General features: G+C 41.2%; 2 protein-coding genes across 5 annotated transcripts; one reads left to right on the top strand and one right to left on the bottom strand.

Moving 5' to 3' along the window:
* The first annotated feature begins 734 nt into the window (after window positions 1–734).
* LOC139653829 (glyoxal reductase) lies at window positions 735–3,930 on the top strand. The gene is made up of 7 exons (XM_071530818.1): window positions 735–810; window positions 1,314–1,562; window positions 1,738–1,839; window positions 2,316–2,407; window positions 2,809–2,991; window positions 3,511–3,570; window positions 3,835–3,930. Exons 1-7 carry the CDS (start codon window positions 735–737, stop codon window positions 3,928–3,930), a joined length of 858 nt encoding a protein of 285 aa, XP_071386919.1.
* A 2,023-nt stretch (window positions 3,931–5,953) lies between these two features.
* On the bottom strand, window positions 5,954–22,960 carry rc3h1b (ring finger and CCCH-type domains 1b). Of its 4 annotated transcripts, none has more exons than XM_071530826.1 (20): window positions 22,857–22,960; window positions 21,034–21,468; window positions 18,985–19,105; window positions 17,687–17,926; window positions 17,352–17,527; window positions 16,823–17,023; window positions 16,522–16,654; window positions 15,975–16,093; window positions 15,002–15,114; window positions 14,550–14,795; window positions 14,093–14,310; window positions 13,524–13,936; window positions 13,076–13,234; window positions 12,725–12,880; window positions 12,307–12,529; window positions 11,415–11,508; window positions 11,115–11,211; window positions 10,684–10,905; window positions 10,283–10,386; window positions 5,954–10,112 (listed from the first exon to the last, which is right to left on the bottom strand). In XM_071530826.1, the coding sequence occupies exons 2-20, from the start codon at window positions 21,262–21,264 to the stop codon at window positions 9,956–9,958; spliced, it is 3,423 nt and encodes a 1,140-aa protein (XP_071386927.1). In that variant the 5' UTR covers window positions 21,265–21,468; window positions 22,857–22,960; the 3' UTR covers window positions 5,954–9,955. The 4 variants fall into 4 exon arrangements, with proteins under 4 accessions (XP_071386927.1, XP_071386929.1, XP_071386928.1 ...); XM_071530828.1 differs by having other exon boundaries at window positions 10,684–10,878; XM_071530827.1 differs by having other exon boundaries at window positions 11,415–11,505.
* Window positions 22,961–23,541: the final 581 nt, after the last annotated feature.

Below are 23,541 nucleotides of genomic sequence, written 5' to 3'. Positions count from 1 at the left end.
GCTGTTATACATATATAGTGTACACTGTAGAACTGTACGTAAAGTGCCTGTGGCCTGTGGTTTACAGATAAATACATAGTAGTATAAAGTATAAAATATATATAAAAATGTGAAGTATAGTGTAAGATATGTTATAAAATATAGTATCAATAGTTAAGTTAGTTCTGCACAGAAGAATACAGAGCCAGGAACTTCCCAAATCCATAAATAAATAATCCATAAATAAATGTGTGGTCTGTAAATACTGAAGGTTGGTTTGTAGATTCCTACCCTATTATCCATGTGTCCTATGTTCAAATCTTTGGAGAGCTCTGTAGTTGTACACTTTAAAAAACAAATCTGAAATACATAAAATACATAATGAATAAATAAAATACTGTCATACACACATTATGTTCATTGGTTATTAGGGTTTCAACTGGTTTTGAAATTAGTTTTTCAGTTGGCCAAGATATTTACTCCCAGTTTCTCTGTCAAATTCCTGTGCCAGAGGCTATTAGCATTAGCAAAATACTTCTCAGGGGGCGGGAACATCTAAGCTCTCAGCCAATGGAAATTCATGGATGGCTTTAGGTGGGCTGGGTACTAAACATGTTTTATAAAGCTAGTTGTAAGGAAGACGCTCCCACACACTGTCCATGTGCAATTAAAATAGGTTGTATTGGGAAAACTGTGTATTGAGGTAGACCAAATTACTATAGCTAGACCGAATTACTATAGGCTTCTAAGAAACAATGACTTCTTCACAGACTTCGAGTTTTCCCACGGTGCAACTTTCCAATGGGTTGCAGATGCCAATATTTGGAATGGGTAGGTATTATTTCAGGTTTTTTTTAAGGTGTTTTGAAACATTAATAATATATAGTCAATACAAACCTGTGGCAAGAAATGTAGACAGAAGTGGGGGTTTTTTATGTTCAAGCATCAAATCCTCCTCCATGCAGTTGCAATAGGCGTGCAGTGCTTGGTTGCTGTATACATGAGTCAGCACAATCTATATTATCAGATGTTAGCAAGGATGTCGGTTTAGCCATTGCAGCTGATGTCAGATGACGAATCCAGCTAGGTCAGACTATGAACTGCAGCTGGCCACTATTGGCCAAAGCTAGACATGGATTGACCAATAGGCGAAAACTGATTTAAGCAAAGGAGCAATATTATAATGAAAAACACCACTGTTAAACCATCTATATAATATCTGAAATTCTTGAGTTTAGAGAGTCATGTGTATTGTGGCACATGATGTGCTCCCAGGTATTACAGGTACATTATTTCTGACTGCCCAAATTTTGTCTGTTTCCTCTCTATTCCAGGCACATCACAAATTGGAGGATACTCCCATGAGGCTATTGTTTATGCACTCCGCGACTGTGGCATACGTCTCATCGACACATCAAAGTATAATGACTTTGAGGAAGAGCTGGCTGTAGCTGTCAAAGAAAGCGGGGTACCACGAAGTGACCTGTGGCTCACCAACAAACTCTGGCCATTGGACTACGGATATGAAACTGCCAAGAAGGCCTTCCAGCAGTCCTGCTCCCACATGGGGGTGGAATATCTTGGTATGGGTTGAGAAAAGATTAAACTACAAATACCATCCATAAGATCAACCTTTTTCTGGCTTCCTCATTACGGTCTTTTGCTCCTATTTAGTACCTGTTTATTTTTTCCTTCCTGTGTCTTCTCTTCTCTCACCCTTGCCTCTTTCCCAATTAAATCCTCATCCGTTTGTTTCAGACCTGTACATGTTGCACTGGCCAGACTCAATGCAACCTGGTCGCTGCAACAGGGAGGCGAGAGCCGAGTCCTGGAGAGCCCTAGAGGAACTTTATGAACAGGGTAAGAAACATGGAAGAAACATGAAATATGTTAGTTTCATGTAGACATAAATAAAAGTGATTAACTCAAGTAAATACTTTGTTACATCTGTTTTCATTGTCCACCTTTCAAAGTTTGCTGCTATTATCTCAGTGAAATAATAAACAAATAAATCCTGCTGCTGTGTCACCAATATATATTTTTTAATTGAATAATTAATTATTTAGATTATTAATGAACTAATAGAACAAATTGATATATATATTTCTTATTAATCTTTTCCAAGAGCCTCTGGCCCAGGCTAGCCAATCAGTATCACTGATTTATTTTTATTGACAGTATAACATATAGTATTCCTTAAATGCATCCTTTCTATCCCTTTGCATCCCATCATTCTATATTCTATATTACAAGAAATGATGATGCAGGTAATTGCAGATTGGACATGTTTCATACAGGGCATCTCTGTCTGTCTCTCTTTCTCTCTGTCCGTATAGGAAAGTGCCGTGCTATTGGGGTGAGCAACTTTGTGATCCACCACCTGCAACAATTAAAGGAGGACTGTACTGTGGTGCCACATGTCAACCAAGTAAGTATTACATAAAGCCTTTAGGAGGACAAAATGTGATGCTTTTGCAACAAAGGCATCACATTTTGTGCCTCTCCTGATGTGAAACAAGTTGGTAATGGGGCATGGAAGAAATTATTCACTTTTGGTGAAAAACTGATATGTGGAACTGGCATATCTTGACAATTGCATAGTGTTAGCAGAGGTATGCACTCTACTCAGTGCTATCTAGTTGACTTTGGTATGATGACTGAAGCTTCATTCGTCCCATTCCTGTACAGAGTGAACGATTCGGTTTGTGACTCGGTGCACTCTTGCAGCAGAACGTTTTGGAAGATTACAATGTGCGTTGCGCTGAAGTTTCAAATACAACATGTCTACTATCAGGTAATGTTACACGTACTAATAATGTGACCCATCAGGTGGAGTACCATCCGCTGCAGCAGCCCAATGAGCTGATAGAGTACTGCCGTCAGGAGGGCATCGCGTTTGAAGGGTACTGCCCTCTGGCCAAGGGTCAAGTCCTTGATAACCCCACTGTTCTCCAGCTGGCACAAAAGTACGGACGCTCACCCGCTCAGATCTGCATCCGCTGGAGTGTACAGGTACTAATCTAAATGAAAGTCTATTCTAATGCTATAGGTCAGGGGCAAATGCTATAGGTCTAGAGTTAGACTGATATGTCAGTTTGCCAATACACCTGGTCAATCGGCCAGTCAGTGTGGTCCACCTCTCTCATATGATACTATGCATTTTGTGTGTAGACATGCTCAATGTATGATTGATCATATTAGACATGCTGTCTATGGGAAACCCTTAACCTGAATTGATTCTAATGCGACATTTCAATGGAGGGCTATAGTGTCCTATGGTCTACATGCTGTTCCAGTGTTTTCCACCCTACAAAGAATACAATTCTGGGGAAACACTGTACTGTTTTTTGTTTGTTTTGTTTTTTGTGTGAAAATGGTCAAATTTAAAGATATTGAATATTTGTATAAAATACAGGCTATCAGCAGCTTCAACCCAAATATATTGGTATCGGTCTTCAAAAACCCATATCGGTCAAACCCTAGTTTATATTTCTGTTACCACAGTATTAAAGCTTCTTTCCTTCCTCTCAGAATGGAGTCATCACAATACCCAAGTCTACCAAAAAGGAGCGGGTACGAGAAAACTGTCAGGTGAGTTGAAAAAGCATTATATTAACTTTTGCACGTTCATACATTAACTTCACTGTCATTTCAGCCTAAAATGTAGGGGGGGGGGTCAATTCATTAATATGTGTTTAAGGTGTAAAAGAATGAATGAAAATCATAATGTGATCCTGTAAACCTTTGATATTGATATTGTTACCTTGCCAACTATTACTTATTATCATCAATATCTGTTACATTCATTTTGTCATTTTAACCTGCACCTCCTCCTCCTCCTCCTCCCACTCCCAGGTGTTTGAGTTCCAGCTAGAGGAGGAGGACATGGCGGCTTTGGGAAAGTTGCACGATGGGAGACACGTGAGCTGGGATCCAACAAATGTGCAGTAGCACAAGGCATGTGTGTCCCAGAACCAGCTTACTAATGCATGCATCTCATTGCAAGTGTTGTTGTTTGTTCCAAAAACTATGAAAAGGTAGCACATCTCAAATTGCCAAGTAAAATACTAGTATTTTGTCCTCCTTGACTTAGATATTTGAGATGTGCTACCTTTTCATAGTTTTTGGAACATGCTCTGGATTTTGGGTTTAGCACTCCACTGAGAATCCCATTGTTGAAGCGCAACCTCCTTTTCCAATTCTGTTGTTTGTTGTCCTGAATTCTTCCTGGGTTTTTTTTCATTTTTCACTTTAATGGAAGCTGTATCTGAGTAAACCAAAATTGAATCGCATGCCCTTCATTCTGTTGACTAGCACCTGTCCCTTCCTATATTTGGAATCATTTTGCAACACTAAAGGATTAAAAAGTCACTGGTGTAATCACGAGTTCTGCATTTCAACAGGACTTTGGTTTCACGCTCTTCCCAGAGGAAACTCTGCTCTGAGTTGAAGCTCATTGATCTCAGCTATCCGCTCTGGAAAGGATAAACTCACTGATATACACACACATACATGCCTGAATACACTGGTGGGAGAGGACTCTTGAAGTGCCTTCCACTAGGGAATTATGTTCACCTGTACTTTCATTTCTCCCTGGATCAGTATATTACATAGAAAACAGTGAAATTACATTAATGACTTCCAGTTTTTATGCTGTTTTTAACTTCCCTGACTGTAGCCTCTAAAGATAATCTCTGTTGGCAGAATCTTAATTCAAATAAAATTGTCCCACTGGGTGCATGTGATCTTGTGATAGCGCTAAGCAAAGCTCATGAATAATTCTTGAACTCTATTTTGAAATGAAAAAATAAATCAGACTGAAAAGATTTGTGTGCATCTGGTCAATGTTGATGCTGGGCTATTCATAGTAATAAGATGACTACTGTGTGTATCTACTGTGTGTGCATATAGTCATTCATTTCTTGAAGCCAGTACTGTAGTCTTGTATCTTAGTCGAGTCCAAGTCCAGTTCTCAAGGGGTCAAGGCCAAATCAAGACCGAGTGAATTGACCAAGACCAAAATAGGTAAAAAACAGTGTATGTCTTTCCAAATGTAAAAAAAAAAAAATGCTTAAGGTCCACTCAGCAAAATTCAGAGACTACTTGACTTCATCAAAGAAACCAAAATGCTACTACAGCAATAAGAGCTTTTTAGTTTATAAAAATGAGTTTTCACTATCCTCTTATTTCCAAGTCATGTTTCATTGATTAGCTACCACAACCTTTTCACCTCATGACCCCCAAAAATGAAACGAGAGGCACAGCATGGGGCATCAGCAAAACCCATCATGATACTATGCATTTTGTGTGTAGACATGCTCAATGTATGATTGATCATATTAGACATGCTGTCTATGGGAAACCCTTAACCTGAATTGATTCTAATGCGACATTTCAATGGAGGGCTATAGTGTCCTATGGTCTACATGCTGTTCCAGTGTGTTTTCCACCCTGCAAAGAATACAATTCATGCTAAACATTGTACTGCTTTTTGTTTGTTTGTTTGTTTTGTTTTTTGCATGAAAATGGTCAAATTTAAAGATATTGAATATCGGTACAAAATACAGGCTATCAGCAGCTTCAACCCAAATATATTGGTATCGGCCTTCAAAAACCCATATCGGTCAAACCCTAGTTTATATTTCTGTTACCACAGTATTAAAGCTTCTTTCCTTCCTCTCAGAATGGAGTCATCACAATACCCAAGTCTACCAAAAAGGAGCGGGTATGAGAAAACTGTCAGTTGAGCTGAAACTACACTGGCTACAAACAGGAAATCAAGAATGTGCAAATGAGCTGAACCTGTTTTTCAATAGGTTTGACTCAGCAGGTCCGTCTGGTGCATATTTGCATAAAATGATGTGTTCGTTTTTCCCGGTAAACAATGTGGTATTCATAAATATGCATCAATAGATATACTCATTAATTTCCTGAACATAAGATTCAAAAACACAACACTGACACAAAATTGCAGAGTTAGCAATATCATTTAATCCTTCCCCCTCAGCTTAGAATCACTGTTGTACATAAGTTACATTTTGTTTTCTCAATTTCACAGGTTTATTTTTTTTTTCTCTCTTCAAACTTCCAGTTTGACCTCCCTCTCGTATCAAACAAAAAAAGCAGATTGTATTATACAAAAATGCAAACCAATTTTCACACAGTGAATTCTCTTACAAAGTCATAAAATGGCGTAATAATGGCTACATCCACATTGGAGGAAGATAATTCTAGACATTCCTTAATGGAGTATAATATACATATAAAAACTTCTTTTTTCTTGCTGAAATCAAACCTGTACCTTAATTTAAGAGATATCTTACAAGGGAGTAATCATATAAAAAAGCCATTTGCGAATTTCCCCAGAAAGTCAGGGAATAAAATGTGAGCCTCAAACAGCAGTAACAGAGTTCAGTGGTCAAGGGAGTGGAGGGGTTAATTGGTTATGTAAATACGGGGTAGGCAGCAGTTCCACTCAGAAACAAAAAAACAGGAGACTGAAATGAACATCTTTGCAATTTACTATATAGAAAACCACCCCATTCATCATTGTGTGTCAATTCTGCTCAGCCAAAGGCTTTTTAGGCTTATTCATGGCTGCAGGGACCCATCAGGTAGAATCAACAGTGTGATGCTGTGAGCTGACTTATACTTAAAGACAGTGAGGGGCAATATAATGCTTAACACCATTAAATGTTGCCAATTCATGGCTAAAGCTCATTCCCTCTTTTCATAGGCTTGTCATTACATGGAGTTTATTACTAGTTTCGCTAGCAGAATTAAACAGGTAGGCCAATTTCTTGTGACTAGTTCTAAACAAAGAACAAAACCTATGTGTGAATGTGTCTCAGATACTGTCATATAGCTGTTGACTACATGATGATACACCAGGTGTGGTGATGCACTCATCACTGTAAGACTTGGAGGTCAGTGATTTCACGCAACTATTACAGAAACAAAACAAAATGTAAAAGAAACAAAACTACAAACCCAACTAGGTCAATAACATTTCCTTAACCAAAAATAAGAAAAATACACATTTTGCTCCAAATCTTGAGATTTGCATTATTGCATGAGTGAAGTGAATTGAGTGACCGTTTCAAACAAGAAAATTGTGCTAGAGTCTATGTGTATGACTCTGATTCATACCAATTCAGCGTTCGTTATTTTCCAGCTCATCTCATGCTGCTAAAGCAGACAAGGAGTGAGGAGCATTTCATGAGGAAATAAGGCCAACCTTTCATGAGAGACTTCCTGAATTGCCTCTTGGGGGTGGGGGGTGGGGAAGGAAACCCCAACACTTTTCTAATACCTCAACACTATCACCCAGTACAGCACACTTTGAGGAAAAAAAAAAGCCATAGTCAGGGTACATTTTCTACAATACAATCTAGCACACACAAAACTTTTTTTTCCATAAATTTTCCAAAGTTACAGAATTTTGTCTTCTTCGGAAGCATAGTCTATAAAGAACATTTTCTTTGTTTGAACACAAAAAGATTAAGTGAACACACATCAATGCGCACAGAAGTCCTTCGTCTGGGAAAGGATAAAGTCTGTGTTGGCAACCAGTGGACAGGAAAAAAAAAAACAAAAGAACAAAAAAAACAAATTTGCTGATTCTAAGTAGAGATCATTTAATATAAATGCTGAGCGAGTAGAATAAGAGGTGGCACGTTAATAGTGCTTTAGTATATTAATGTATGTATACATACTCATATGTATATGTGAGTTGTGTACCTAAACAATAAATGTAGCGAGGAGCAGCCAGAGCGGCTTGAAGTGTGGTGGGAAAACCAACAACAAAAAAGAAACCCCCAAACATTCGCTATCAAGACGCTGACAAATTGGAAGTAGAGATGCCCAGTCAAATAACCCAATTAAGGATGTCAAACATCAAAACGTGTGTCAATATCCAGTTGACTCTTCAGTAATCAGGGATCCATCAAAACCCCGTTTGTCAGTTCCTCAATACCCCTCGTCTGACTCAAACAAAGGTTGAACATTAAACCAAAATGACTAGACCCATAGCGTCACCTCTATCCTTATCCTTTAACCGTTTGAGCACAAGGACTCTCTCTCTGCACCTCAGCAGAGCTCTACAATTGTAGCCAAACATGTCAATTGTTTACAAAAGGCAAAGAGCTCCTTAATGAGCATCAGCAATAAACAATGTACATGACGGAGACAGAGCAATAACAGTGGTAGCGGTGGTGATGATGATAGTAAGTTGTGAGTCATACAAATGGAGATATGGTGAACTGAAAATTGTACTATTCACCATTCAAGAGGCTTAAATATACTCAATGTGATATAAATGAACTTGTCAAATCTCATCAAAGGACAGGTGTTATGTGAGGCAATTTTTCTTTGTTTTCCCCTTAGTAACCAGCACCGTTATCCTCAATTATACACCCAATTTCAAATGTACTGTGCAGCTAAAAACACTACAACACTAATGGCCTTTCTAAAAGTATAAAGGTAGATTTTCTTCAGTGACAAGTTGTTGAAATGCTTGGAAAGTTACACGTGCTACAACAGGTGCTACAAAGGAGGACACCCGTTCCACTAACTAAGCTACATAGCCTTCACTCTAGACCTAATGCTTCTGGAGAACACCGCTAATTTCAGGTAAGCTACACCCCCTGAATCGTAACAATGTAAAGCATGAAAAAAATAAAATAAAATAAAATGAAAAAGACACAAGGGAACGCAACTTCATAGAAGTTAAGGAGAACCAATGACAAGATAATCCCAATGGGGAGGCCTTTTGAGTGGCCAGATGAGAAGCTCTGAGGAGGGAAATCCTCATTCACCCTGACATTATAAAGTCAACTTTACACTGAAGGGTGGGATTCACTAGACTCCTGATGCAGAAAAACGCGCTCTCTTTTACAGCCTATTGATATGTGTTTTGTAAAACACACATTTGTTTGATTGTGCTGTGAAGAATTCCACAACATAGTCAAATAGGACTGAATGCCAGCCCTTCAGAGCACAGGCAAAAGGCATTGCAACCAAACCACATCAGGTCACACCACAACCAAGAGAAGCACATTGTCGGTTCCCTTATAGAAAACATGCGGAAAGCTCATTATCAAAAGACTTGTTGCAATCTTTAAAACAGAATGCTTCGGTTAAATATATAATATACTGCTTTTCAAGTATGAAACAGACATATGATGTATTCATAAAATGCACTAATAAAATCATACTTCTCGTGGCGGGTGAGGAAGTGCATGTGGCATAAATGTGACTACTAAAACACCTTGCCTATTTGCGTCTGAATTTTGGCTAAAGATTGGTGGAATATCGTACTTCTTTTCCCTACTCAGACCATCATCATCTGGGCAACCACTTTTTACGATTCTGGGGGTGAGTACCAAGTATCACACATCTGCTGTGTTCACTACAAGACCTTCATAAGTCATCAGGTTGTGATGGACAAGAAATGAAAAATATATAAACTGAAAAAAAGTTACTCACAGTGCATATGGTGTAATAGTGCTTGTTAATCTGCTCCTCTCTATTCAATTGTTCTTCATTTATCTGGCTGCAACTCAACAAAAACCTGGTTTTGGGGGACATCAAATACTTTACCTATCTATGTTTGTTCATTTATGACGCAGCAGTAGGGCTAGCCTTCTTGAATCAAGTTACATCACCACTACTATCATCATCACCACCATTTTCTCTTCTTGATACATCTATTGTGAGCCTTGTTTATCTATAATCCCAGTAAAGAAAAAAAATAAACAACAAAAACGAGAAATGTTATCAAATGCCCTGGTTTCCAGGCAAGGAAAGTCATTTAAAAAAAGCTCATTCACAGAACAAAAAGAAAGAAAATTCATATCACGGCAGATACTGCTCATCTTCTAAATAAAACGGGTATGTGTGCCTGTGCATGCTTTTCGATTGAGCATTTTGTGTGTGTGTGCGTGTGTGCATGTGTGTGTGTGTAAGTGTGTGCTGCCTAAGAGCAGGAATGGACGACGCCATTCTTCTGCATCTCTGAACCTCCGGCACCTGGATCAGAACACAGGCTCAACGAAGACGTCTTATTGGTCAGTGACAGCATGGACCTGCTCACCCCACTTTCCTGCAGACCGCTGGAGCCGTTGGACACCTCGCTGAAGTGAGGAAGGGGGAGAAAGAAACATGTATAAATGTACCACACTGTAAATATACAAATTGACCGGTGCATGTGTACACGTACCACAATGTCGGGTAATGTACAAATTGACCGGTACTTCTGTATTTTGACTGTTATTTCACAAAACCGTAACATGTATACACTCACCCAAGAGCCAGGGAGATCTCCTCCAGCTGAGTCTTGTGCTCTGGCTGTCCGTTCTCTGCAGTCTTCATCTTGTACTGCTGAACCTCATGGGCCACTTGACTCTCCTGTTATGGAAATGGACAACACACGGTAAGTTGCTGGATAGAGCCCCGGATCCACATTCACACTGTATCTGACAAAAGGTTTCACTGATCTGAGACCAGTAAGCTTCATCCTGAGGTATCATGAAATTCATATTGTCTTAAGACCTGACCAATGATCCAAATCAGTACTCCCAACTTCGCTTGCATGCATACGTGCACCCGTTCCTGTGTCAGTGTGTCATAACAGGCTGTAGGGTGTTGTTTTCCTTGGATTGCTATCCGCCCTCATTGCCACTCGACACCCCAGCCCCCCCTCACCAAAGCCAACTCGCGGGTCCTCTTGCCGATCTCTCTCTCCACCTGGTGGAGCTCCAGGCTTAGCTGTTCACTGGACACAGCTGTTGCGCTGGCTCCCCCAGCTGGCCACTTGGGCTGTTGCTGCTGCTGGGCCGCTGCAGCTGCCTGGCCCTGGTTGGGCTGGACAGGCTGGCCTGCCAACGCACTGGCCTCCCTCTGCAACAGTAAAGAGTTACTGGCAGCCTGGCAAGGAGAGATTATTCTTAACAACAACAAATATCACTGTGTGAAATGACAGCGGGTTTACGACTACATAAAATCTGTAGTCACATCTGTATTGGGATTAAACATTCCCAGTTTTTTTTGCAATTCCCAAACCTTTCAAAATGTGGAATTTATCAAACTCCTTCTCCATACATTTCTAGACCCCTTGGAGGGGAGAGCATACACACCTCCATGCTGTGCATCTGGGTCTGTTGGTTGATCTGCTGGTTGACCTGCTGCAGCTCGATCTTCAACTGTTCTCTGTCTGGAGCTGCCATGGGCAGGCTGTGGAGGCGAAATACAGTGAGAAATTTACATGACTGCTCAACAAAAAATGATCCCTTGACACAAATGTTCAGTCTGATGTGTGTATTTTTACCTACAGACATGATCAGTAATACTATAGCATAGCCATGCTAATGAATAAAAAAAAAAAAAAAAAAAAAAAAAAATACAAATATTACAGGTAAAACACACAAAAGCCTCACCGCTCACTGAAGTGTCCCTGAGAGGAGGAGGCAGTCTGGTGGGAGGGGTACGAGTTCCCACCCCATCCCCCATGGTTTCCATACGAGTACTCTGCTGAGGGAGAGAGGGCAAAATGGTGTCAGAAATGTTTTTATGACCAAAGTGTGAATGGTCAAAGAACATTGGACTTATGCGAGATGACCATGTTGCAATGCAGGGCAGGAATTATACTGCATTTGAGCCGTTTAGGGGACATCTGTAATTTGTAGCTACAGAAAATAACCTGGGTTATACTTACGTTATCGTGTGTTACTGGACATGTAACTAACTTTGCAGTCTGAGCCATGTTACATATCACACAGCAGCACTTAATTTTTCTATTAGGATATTTATTTTGTTGAGGAAAAAGTACTGAAAAAAGACTTTTAATAACCATTGGTTTTGGTCTTGTTGCCCTACATTTTGGCCGCGATGCCCCAATAAATTTGTATTTATCAAAGGCCAAAGTGGCCTTGCCCTAAAAATGACTTAATTCCATGCCTGCAATGCCATTCCCAAAGTAAAGTGTGAGATGCATCAGCTGCTGCACTTGCACATAATGAGTGCATTTACATGCACAGAGTATTCTGGACACTTTGCTCGTATCCCTGTCAGGTCTTAGTTGGGATGAGTAGTTATATGCATTTTCCTAGTATGATCATGAATATATGTATACATGAAAAAACAGAATATTTCAAATATTACCCTAGAAAAATAACATGAACAACAAAACAAGAAGAATGCTGCAACATAAAGATGGATCCACATTCACAAAAAAAAAAGAAAGTGACTGCATATTCACTGTGAATATGTGCATCAATCATTAAAAAGGTTGTCGTGCACATGATGAACACTACCGCATGTGTTTCTTACCAGCCATAGCCATATGTTTAGAGTTTGGGTTCTGGGGAGTGGAGGCCATGGCCTGGACAGGGCCAGTGGTCTGGTAGCCAGTCTTGGAGGTGCGGGAGATAGCGCCGAAGCGTGACACGGTGGGCTGGGGGCCAAAGGGGATAATGGGGTCATCATCCTTCACTTCTGCACCCCTCCGAGGGGCTTCCAGCGACGGCTCCCTCAGACCTTTAGCCTCCACATTCTACAGAGAGAGAGAGAAAGAGAGAGAGAGACTTGAGTTACAGGAGGACAAAACAGTGGTATGGAGTGATTTGAGGAAAAGGTTGGGAACAGGGATTACACATTTTCATACACATCTTCAATTATCAAACGTGAAACATAGTTAAACAAACATATATATATATGGTTACTAACAGAGACATCCAGCTGAACTCACCATCATCTCCATGGTACCGGGAACCATGACTTCTTTGGGCTTGGCATCCTTGGTGCCGATGTAGGAGCCAATGGTGTCGCAAGACCAGGGGGAGTATTGTCCTGCATAGTCGGGCTCTCTGCATTTCCCAAAGGCTTTGGAGCTCTCTTCGCCATACTGGAGACACAGTACATGCAAACAGGAACCGTTTTCACTAATCCTTATATACAATCAACCAATACTTCTTTTCAACTGTTACACTACCATGTTACATGTCACAGTTCATTAATTCTGAGGTAAGACGTATGATTTTTTTCAGTACAATTTGAATCACTCTCAGACAGAGACCTATGATGTTCAAGTAGTGCTAACCTCAGGAGGGTAGTCGCTGGGGAAGGGGTGAGAGAGAGTAGGTGAGGCAGCAAATGGTGGAGGGGAGATGACCTTCCTCTCCTCCAGCTGGGATATCAGCTCCTGCCGCCGACGGTGCAGGTAGTCCAGGCTGTGCTGGGAACGACCGTACGGTGGCTCCTAATGCACGCACACACACACAGGCAATTAAGTCGTTGTCACCATACCCACCTACTTAGTTACAGCAAAACCTTGGAGTAGTTCCTGGGGGATGATGCTGACTTTTATTTGCAAAGACATGGACCTTAGGCAAAGATTATGGATATTTTGGAAAGGATTTTTTTTTCTGCTGAGCTGCCTGCAGCTGTCTTGGTGTTTTGTACCTATGGTGACCACACAAAGAGTTGTGGAAAGGACTGTTAAGGGAACCAAGGAAAACATTTAGGGAGCAGAATCAAAACAAACTCACTCTGGCATAAGCCCTCATGGGTGGAGGCTGGGCACCCGGTGGGTAGTAGCCATCTGGTGGGTACCTGTCCCGGGCAGTGGGCTCAGGGTGGTAGAGTGAGCCACCCTGTCCCGCTGATGGTGGGGGCACATCCAGAGGCGCAGGACTCATCCTGACCAGGTCGTCCCTCTGAGATGAGTAAGGCTGGGGGGGAGGTGGTGGGCCGGGGTAGGGGCCGTGGCGACCTCGGGTGTCATAATGTGGAGGGGGAAGGTAGGAGAAGGGTGGGCCAGAGTGGGGAGGCTGGTAGGTACGCTCTGTAGGGCCATAGCCAGGGTAGGGGTCCTGGTAAGGGGGTCCTGCTGACTCACTGGGGGGTGGAGGGTTGCGGATATATCCTGCTACGTACTGTGGTGGCTGCTGATAGGGGTAACCTGTGAAACAGATCAGCAGACTAATTGATATCACGTTTCTACATGTTTTTCATGAAATAGTAAGTATCATAAGGCCAAGGAAGTGTACAGTGAAAATTATTAGAATTATTAGGCATTATTAGACAAAAGTTCAGTAACAGTTTACTTGACCCTCACCTGTGGGGTACTGCGAGGGCTCATATTGGGAAGCAGACGGTGGTGGGCGAGGACTAGGGTAGTACATCTCAGGTAGCTGCTGCTGCTGGGGGTACATTGGTGAACCTCTGGTTACCACAGGCATCTGCTTCACCCCAGGCAGGTGGTCTGCTGGCATCCTAGGGTGGGCCATGGCATGGGGTGGCAGAGGCATACCGGGTTTGGGCACAGAATCCAGACTACATGAATAAATATATTAGATTAGAAAAGACTGATAGATAACTTGACAGATAAAGAGACAGAAATAAACAAACAAATAAATCAATTATAAAATAAATACATTAATACAACCAGGAAGAGTGGAGTGGGTAAGAAAGAGAATATCTGAACAATACTGCTGTTTAAGAATGGCTCTTATGTCTTACGTATGCATTTGTATTTCATGGTATATGAACAGTAATGGAAATACTGTACTCACGGGTCAGGTGGCGATCCTGGGGCGCTGGGACTCCCTCCTTCCATCTTGACAGGCTTACGCACTAGATCGTATGATACCGCTTCTGTGCCACGGGCAATGAGCTGGGGCAGGGAGGGCGCAACACTCCCATTGGTGAGGGGTGAAGGCTTCCGGGTCACTGCTACATCTAGGGGAAGGCCCTCGTCCGGCATGAGGCCTCCTGAGCCAGGGAGGCGAGCCGCCAGACGCTTATTCATCTTGCGATACCTGACAAAAACACAAAGAGGTTAAACAAAGTACAAGAAGCATCTTAATGTATAGTTGTATATGGTATACAACTATATGACATTACCATGTCTGTAAATGTAGTTTTGTGATTTTTGGTGGTGGAGAGGAGAAATATGTTTTCATAACAAATGCAATACCAAAAAGAATTTTAAAGAATGTTTTATGCAGATATTTGTCAGACTCACTTCTCCAGCTCTTCCTGAGAGTGAGCAAAGGTGCAACTGGCTCCACGAGGACAGCCTCCCTTCTGCTTCATGTCACGACACATGTACGTCTTGTATTTGCTGTGCTGAGGAGGCTAAGGAGAGACACCAAGGATGAGTGAAATAGGGAACAAAAGCTGGATTTTTTCAAGGGCCATTATGGTTGAAACTCATTTATACAAGCTCCTCAAGAATGGAAGCTGCTTGCCAGAATGACAAGGTGTGAACAAAGTTGCGTAATATGTCACTATGGATTCCAATTTCTAATTTTGAAACGTTTAAGCCATTAGTCTTCTAGCTTCTGTATCCAAAACTGATCCAATCTTTCAAATTTAAATCACCAAGTAGTTTTCAGTATTGTCTGGTATATCGTGATAATACTTTTATCAATAATTGTAAATAGGCGAAAAAGGTAGGAGACAGGACTTTGACAATATATGTAAAAAACGAGTCCCTCACATCTTTCGCCTATTTACAATTATTGGTACAGTACTGTGCAAATGTGTTAGGCATATGTAAAAAAAAAATCTGTTCAAAAATAATGAAATGAAAATAAATAAATATCTAAATTAAAAAAAAAAGGCTACAAAGAGCAGCCTACTGACACACTAATGCAGAAGACAAATAAATAAACATCCAAGACAAAATTTATATTAAAAAAATCTTGGGTACCTAAGACTTTTGCAGAGTACTGTACTACCAAAGTTCAACATCCAGCCAATTGTTGATCACTGTTTCAGTTCTCTACTCATGTTTCCTTTATTTCAGAACAGGAACGCGCAATTATCAAAGACCACTACATTAAGTTTGACAAATGTGTGTCCGAGGAACCGAGTTAGCTGGACACAGATTAGCAAGATAATTTCAAACGGCTGGCATCATATTAGCCTGGATTAATTAAGCAGCGTATGAGGATTGGGGCCAAGCTCTTTTTTGGCCAGATAGGCCAACAGACCTGTTGAGGGTCAGCTCCTTTCTTGCTGTGGTTCTGGATGAAGTCCACCAGGCCATGCACCACTGTTTTCACAGCTACCAAACCCTTCTCTAGCTGCTCCCATGTAGGAGGGGGAGCATCTGTGGAAACAAAGAGAGCAGAGAAATGAGTAAAATAGACAATTTATGGAAATATTTCATCTTATGTTAGTATATGTCTGTCTAGAAGCAGTTGAACACATTTTAATACCTTAAAAAATTTGGATACTTGATTTATCTTGGAAGTGATGTATCTATTCTGGGGGATATTTGAGTGTCGCTATTAATCTCCAAAGGTGAAACCCTGGATGATTCACGTTCTGTATCACACCATCTCCCTTGTCTGTTTCAAGGCATTTCTATTTTATTAGACAGGATGTAATGGAATGATAGGAAAGATGTGTGGAATCCAAGGAGCTGTCAGGATTCAGAGGTCATGAGTTGGATTCAAACCCATGACATTACAAGTACTTGACATGCTCCTTAGATCAATAAGACACCAAGATGCCCCAGACCAGCCCATCTCTTACCAGGACTGGGGTCAATGTTGGCCAGTAGCTCCAGGTGGGGCCGCAGTCTGTTGAGGTTGGCTGGGTCTCCTGTCCTCTGTAGCGCGATGGTCAGCTCCTGGACACTCTGGGCAAAAGAGGCCGGGGTCTGCAGCTGCGCCACAAGCAGACAGACAGGGAGTTAAAGCTTTGGTCGTTTCAATGGCAGGTACACAACTCAGATATATGCAAATATGTACATGGAAACAAACACATGGGATGGGATACACACACAAAACACAAACATTTCTTTCTCTCACGCAAAAAACAAATTCACACAAACCTTATCTATGATAGACTGCATGTGTGACTTGTGAGACTGATCTCCATATAGCAGAGAAGACCACTGGTCGGGTGCGATGCGAAGCCCGCCCTCCATGGCAATCTGAACAATCTGAGAGTCGTGCTCGCGCCGCAAGGCCTCGTAAGTACGGAACTCTTCCTTCAGCTGCATCAGGGATGAATCTTCGTCACGTTTGGTCACCTAGGTAACCAAAAAGGAAGGAGAAAAGAGGATGTTAGATTGTGTTTGTTTACATTTGCTCTCTGCTCTGTCAGGTTTCTACCACAGGGAGAGCATTTGTAACTTCGTCTTCTATGGCTTTTATGACTTCTTGATGACTGCCAGGCAATATATCATCTCCATAGGGGAACTACACTCTACTACTACACAGGTATTTCGATATAGAGTGTCAGTCCAACATTGAGGAAATAGGCCCTGTAGTGGAGCAGAACCATGTGACCTAGACTACTTGGCACAGAAATGTCAAATTAATAACATTTCTTTGGCTTGTTCTCAGTCTGAAACCTACCTTGAAGCACGAGGCTCTGTAGAGGAGCTGCACCACGTGTCCTATGCTAGTCTTAGAGGCCTGTGGGAAGCGTGGCTCAAGCCTCTGGACCACAAAGAGAACCAAGACCTTCCTGGACAGAGCCGAGCCATCCTCCAGAGCTAGAAGAACCAACTTTAGAGCCTCCTCCTGCATGGCTGGGGGAGAAATACACACACACAAAAAAGAAAAATCAGGAACAGTTGATTTATGTCATAAAAACATCATAAAGGTTGCTTACTGAGGAGCTAAGGAGCGGATCTTCTTAAAAGTGCCAATGGCTTGCTCTACACAGCAGGTAATGGAAAGCTATCTACCTGGCCCAAGAAACTGACAGCCTCGCGCACGGACGGCGGCCCACAGATTGGAGGAGAGCTGCTGTGGATTCTGGTGCTGAAGGATGAGTTCGGTGACGGTGCGTTCACCCAGAGAGCGGGCAGCTCTCATGGCTCTAACACGGCCCTCCTCCTCCACCAGCTGGCAGTGGACCAAGGTTACCAGCTTCCTCTGCATGGGGCGACTCAGCATGCTCTGGGCCGTGCTGCTTAGACCCACACCTGGTGAGAGGACAGACAGGACAATTGGTGAACCAGTGAAAATACACAGGAATATAAAGTGCAGTGTGCTTGAGGCTTTCCTTTAACATTTTTGGTTGGATGACCTGTATTTGTTTGTTTCAGGTGAATAAGGCAAGAATTTTCACTTCCTTCACACTTTTCTAGCAATGGCAGGAAATTTTCTGGAGGGGCATTAGGGGTCACCATTGAATGAATATAAGGGAAACACTCATGACCATTGGATATTCTGGCTTTTCGGTTGTTTGTCAATCAATCAATCAATCAATCAATCGTGCCTGTGGGATTCACCACAAAACCACTACATTTAGTAGGGATGTGCTTTATTTCAGTCTCTCTTTTTTGAGACTCAGCTTCACTCCAATTCAAATAATGGATGTGGTCTGAACAAAAAACAAAGAATCATATGAGTGTCTCATTTTTGTAAAAGATATGGCTATCCATTGGCTCTATAAAAACAGTAAAAGCACTATCACATTAATGTGTCACACATTACAAAAAAATACCCTAATCTATTATTTATTCTGGCACAGATCTATTTAAATATTATTTTTTGATCAAACAGATGCATTAATTAGCTGTCCAAACTTGCTGCGTCATATCACATGTGTACAATCACTGTTAGCATAGCCACTAACCAGAGCTAGGAACAAGAAAAGTCTCTGTGCTATATTTACGGCAAAATTAGTTCTGCTTTTTTGGTTCTTTGTGACATTAAGTGTTTAAAAGCTATTTGGCAAAATTCCAAATCACACTAACTGATTTAGGCGTCAACCACAAGACTCTTCAAAGTACATCCCTTACATTTGGATGCCGACAAATGCTATAATTTACAATCAAATCAAATAATGGAGCTACAATGAACAACTACCTACAAATTACGTTATACTTTCTTTTGATGATAAAATAGTCAATTCAATGATTTCATTTATTTGCAATGCGCAATACAGTATCAACAGATCATACAAAAGGAAGAACAAACTAGGAAACAAAGGTGTGCGTGTGTGCGTGTGTGTGTGTGTGTGTGTGTGTGTGTGTACCTCTGGTGTTGCTGAGGGGTTTGAGGTAGAGGGCCAGCTCCTCCACACACTGCCTGGCCTCCTCATAATGCTGCGAGTCCTCTGGACTGGTGATCAAGGCAACCGGCTGGGCCTTAGGAACCTGCAGCAGAACACAGAAGGGGATAAAATTAGGACAAACCTGGAATGGATATTTACTATAGCAATAGCTGAAACCCATTAGCCCACTAAAGTCTCAGTGGTGCTGTGCTGTGAGTAACGGAACACTTTTACAATACACCATCAAAATTTTCCTGGATTGCCCAATGTAGTAGCTGGAACAGATAGCCTTGTGCAAAAGTGAATAGTTCCAAATGTGAAGTACCTGTGTGTGTGTGTGTGTGTGTGTGTGTGTGTGTGTATTTTAACAGGAAAAACAGCAAAGAAAAAAATGGTATAGTAAAAAATAATATAAAAAGACAGTAACCTTGTATAAGAACTCAGATCAAATCATACTGTAAATGGATGATTCTTTTTTCAATTTGATACTCCAATGACTTCAGCTTGAGAGAAGCCAGCAAACAGGTGAGACTGCAAATCATGGTTTGGTTCTCGGGTATTGGCCATGCAAACATCTGCAAAATGTATCAACTGCAGAGAGTCTCAGGGGCAACCACAACACAACATGTTTCCAGTTTGAAACAAAATCATCTTCATTTGGGTTAAAAGGGCTCTTGATTCATATTTGCTGCTCAAAATATAGAATAGACGCCCTTTCATTTATTAGAAACGAAATGTTGCTGATGTTTCTGTAGTGATGAGAGAACCCTACCCTATATTCCAGTTTCCCTGGTTCTTACACCACTCTTAGGGCAAAGAAATGTGAATATGAGGTTTTATCTTTTGAAAGCACTAGACTGTATTTGTCTATGTTTAGTACGGCACTTAAAACTGACAAAAAAAACCCTGGAGAATTTCAATAAAATTAGGTTATTTTCATAACAATGACAGACACTGCTCATGTAAATATTACAAACAATGGCACAGTAACTAGTACAACAGCGTTCCTGCCTATCAGGGCATATTAATTTGATAGTCATTTCTACCCTGTTAACCTTTATGAGCACAGACATGTAGGCACTCAGCTCAGAGAATACACTTCACAGTCATAAATATATCAGACACGCAACTGAGACCCTGAGGTTCCCAGTCATTACAGTACTGTTACACAACACGTCAATGTTACTGCCTGTATATAGCTACCTGGCAACTTTGCCAACAAAGCCAAAACACCACTGGATGTGCCTCACCCCTGTTGAGTATGGCCAATACACTGTTTCACTGAAAGACAGCCTTAATGATTGCACCACAGCTGACTGTGGTGCCATTGTGCCAACACTCAGCAGACCAATAGAATTAAACTAAGTCATTGCCCAATGACTGGAGTGTGACTCATCAAGGACTAGCTCAAAGCTATGAACATCATATAGCCTAGGCAAAAACAGTCATAGCACTCCAATATAATGCATAAACAATAATTAGAGAAAAAAATCATATTGTCAGGACAAAAAAAGAATGTCTGAAAATATTCCATTATACTCGCACACAAAACAACGTATAATCCGTAAGTAGGGCTGGGCGATATGGTTGAAATCAATATCATGATAATCATAAGGATTTTTCTCGATATCAATATATATCACGATATGGTACATGTATGCAAAATCACGTTAAATAATCAAATGAATGTTCATCTCATTGAACCGAATGGTAATGTTAGGTGTGGTGTCAAACAAAACTGAAATTTTCAAATAATATTCCTACCATACCTCATTTTATCAGTTTTTAAGTAAAATTTGCTTGTCATCATCAATTTAGACAGCAGAAATGTGTCACGATATCAAAATATCTTCATATCATCACGATATGATTCCACTGAAAGACGATAAACGATAATATTGAACTACCGCCCAGCCCTATCCGTAAGCATGCATCATTCTCCACAAGCTGGCATCAACAAGGCTCTGCATAAATGGCATCACCTGTCATCTCTCTCACAAACTGACCAACAAGTAAACACACATCTCTCACCTGTCCTCCCACCAGCTGCAACAGGGCTGTGTTGACAGGTAACTGCTCGATGTCTGTGCTGATGGCGGTCTGGTCGAAGGGGCAGGCCTTGCGGTGCAACTTGTTCAGGCACATCTTGCAGACAGTATGTCCACAGCCCAAGCTGATGGGCCGGCGAACAGTCTCCTCAAACGTCTGCGTGCAGATGGGGCACAGCAGGAACTCCGTCCATTGTGGGGCTTGCACTGGCATGATTAAATGGTGTTGGGACGAATGTGGCAGGGGTTTGGAGGGGGTGTGTATGTAAATGTATGTATGCTTTTACACAGACAAAAAATATAATAATAATATATATATGGAAGATTCCACTGGAATCAAGGAATTTTTCTTCCGAACTCAATCGTTCTCAAATGTCCTCACACATTGTGGATTTTGGATCACATCTCGTGACGAATACTGTAAAAGAATAAAACAAAGTATGTTAAAATTTGCATATAATCATAAACTCTTGTAGTTTAACACTTCCCACAAAAGGTAAAATGTAGCTTTCCAGGGAGTAAGATTTGATTTGATGAACAACAATATCCTAATTTGTAGTGCAATTAAAAACTTTGCTGAATAACAGGTCCATAACCTTAAAAACTAAATGTCTGACTGAATGTGTAACCAAGAAATGCATCAAAAGGTAGTGGGGTGACAAAATGTGTTTCTTTGACGATGTCTATCGATACTAGAAATTCAAAATGGCTTTGACTGCTCGCCGGAATGCCTTGTTCAGTAGCAACACAAAACATAAAATAAATATAAATCAGTGGTAGCATAGCAGACATATTGGTAAGAGTCTAAGAGAACAAGCTAACGTTACCGAGAAGGATCAAAACAACTGCTGTGTGGCCTACTTAGACGAGCTGCTTGTCGCTACGATTATGGACAAAGGGTCTTGGAGAGGCTAACAGTTAGCCAACTACCTCTCCGCTATCTAACTTGATACGTAGCTAACGTTAGCTAATCGATGTAGGTAACATTATGCTAACATTAAGCTTCAAACATTTATTTTGGTTGTGGCTGACTGTTGGCCTTCGCAAACTGCCTAGATATCGCAGCCGCAGCCCCTTTGATGTTAACTTATTTATACATAACCATTTTAAAGTGAACTTAGATAACAACGTTAACGCGTTAGCTAGCTAGGCGAATAATTGTAGCTTTCTGTTAGCGAGCTAAGCTATGGGTGGCTAGTTTGCTAGGATGGCTAGCTAGCTAACGTCGTTACATTAAAACACACAATTACCTAACGTTAATACAAGCTAATGTTGATGGGTTGGATAGTAGTCATACCATTTTTCCGCGTACAACAATGGTTGCAAATCAGTTACACAGTCAAGCACATTACCGTTTCATGACTTGGTCAAGGAAATGATAGAGACGAACCACAGTGACACACTGAAAAGTGGAGCCATTTGACTTGCAACAACGAGATTATGTAACGCCAACATCCGAATCTACTAAGCAACGTAACTGGTTGAAAATGTATGTCGTTTCACCAGACAAACCACATTATTTCACCGCTGTGACAATTAAAATGTTCAGAATCACATTTCGGTGGTATTTCTATCACATTCTGAGGTGCAGTAAACAGAAATAGACTGTTCTACTCTGAGCACATAAGGCTAACCCGCTAGCGAGCAAACATTACTCCTCCCTGTAATAGCAGTTAGCTTGTTAGCTACCTTCCGTATTAGCAACTAGCTAGCTATGCGTCGTAAATGTGACCAAACCGAAATATGCAACTTTTACTGATCGTTTCCACTCAGTAGAATTAGCGTATTATCATCAATATTACTCACTCATTCCAAAACACTTGGAAGATTTTCATCTTTCTTTAGGAAAATGATGTGATATTTTCTTGGTCGCCATGTCGCCTGTGCAGCTTTGCTGCTGCCGAGGTTTGGGGAGGGTGTCAACTCGACAACGGACTCGCTAGCCGGTTACAGCTAGCTGAGCAAGTTGTGTGCGTCTGTGTGTGTGCGTGTGTGCGTGTGTTTGTGTGCATGTGTCGAGGGCCCCCTCTACTGTCAGGAGACAGCATACACAGCGTAAAACTGAGCAGCATCTGCTAGAGTCAGTGATCACATCTGGGGATTGTGACTACCGGCAAGCCAAACATTGCCCCAATTAGGACGAGTGTGTACGCACCAGGTACGCACGCGCTTGTCTGTGTGCGTGCGTATGTGTAGAAGAGAGAGAGAACTGAATTGAAGAGAGAGAGGGAGAGGAAGAGAGAGGAGGGCCATTTACCAAATGTTTGAAAGACATGTCAGTCGTTACAGTTTTTAAGATTGCTGTAATACAGTATTATCTTTAAGACAATATATAGCCTACTTCCTTTATAGTAGGATTGTTGACATTTTCGGGACTAAAACGAGAGGATAGCCTATCCATTTAGGCTGAAGCTCATCAAGCCTCTTTAGTTTTTAAATCCTTTTCTCTTTTTTCACACTGGCTTATTATTGTGTAGGCACTCGTTGTGTG

The sequence above is a fragment of the Centroberyx affinis genome, unplaced genomic scaffold (genome assembly GCF_046629955.1).
Source record: "Centroberyx affinis isolate AG114_WGS23_722 - 3 ecotype Tasmania unplaced genomic scaffold, CSIRO-AGI_Caff_v1 ptg001983l_1, whole genome shotgun sequence".
Taxonomy (NCBI): Eukaryota; Metazoa; Chordata; class Actinopteri; order Beryciformes; family Berycidae; genus Centroberyx; species Centroberyx affinis.
This window is presented reverse-complemented; position numbering and strand designations above follow the sequence as displayed.

Coding starts and splice junctions, on each gene's coding strand:
- LOC139653829 (XM_071530818.1), top strand. CDS start 735: ATGACTTCTTCACAGACTTCGAGTTTTCCCACGGTGCAACTTTCCAAT. Junction 1,840..2,315: donor AGAGGAACTTTATGAACAGG/GTAAGAAACATG, acceptor CTGTCCGTATAG/GAAAGTGCCGTGCTATTGGG. Junction 2,992..3,510: donor GCATCCGCTGGAGTGTACAG/GTACTAATCTAA, acceptor CCTTCCTCTCAG/AATGGAGTCATCACAATACC.
- rc3h1b (XM_071530826.1), bottom strand. CDS start 21,264: ATGCCAGTGCAAGCCCCACAATGGACGGAGTTCCTGCTGTGCCCCATC. Junction 17,528..17,686: donor CTGTCAGTTTCTTGGGCCAG/GTAGATAGCTTT, acceptor TTTCTCCCCCAG/CCATGCAGGAGGAGGCTCTA. Junction 16,655..16,822: donor TGCAGTCTATCATAGATAAG/GTTTGTGTGAAT, acceptor CTTGTGGCGCAG/CTGCAGACCCCGGCCTCTTT.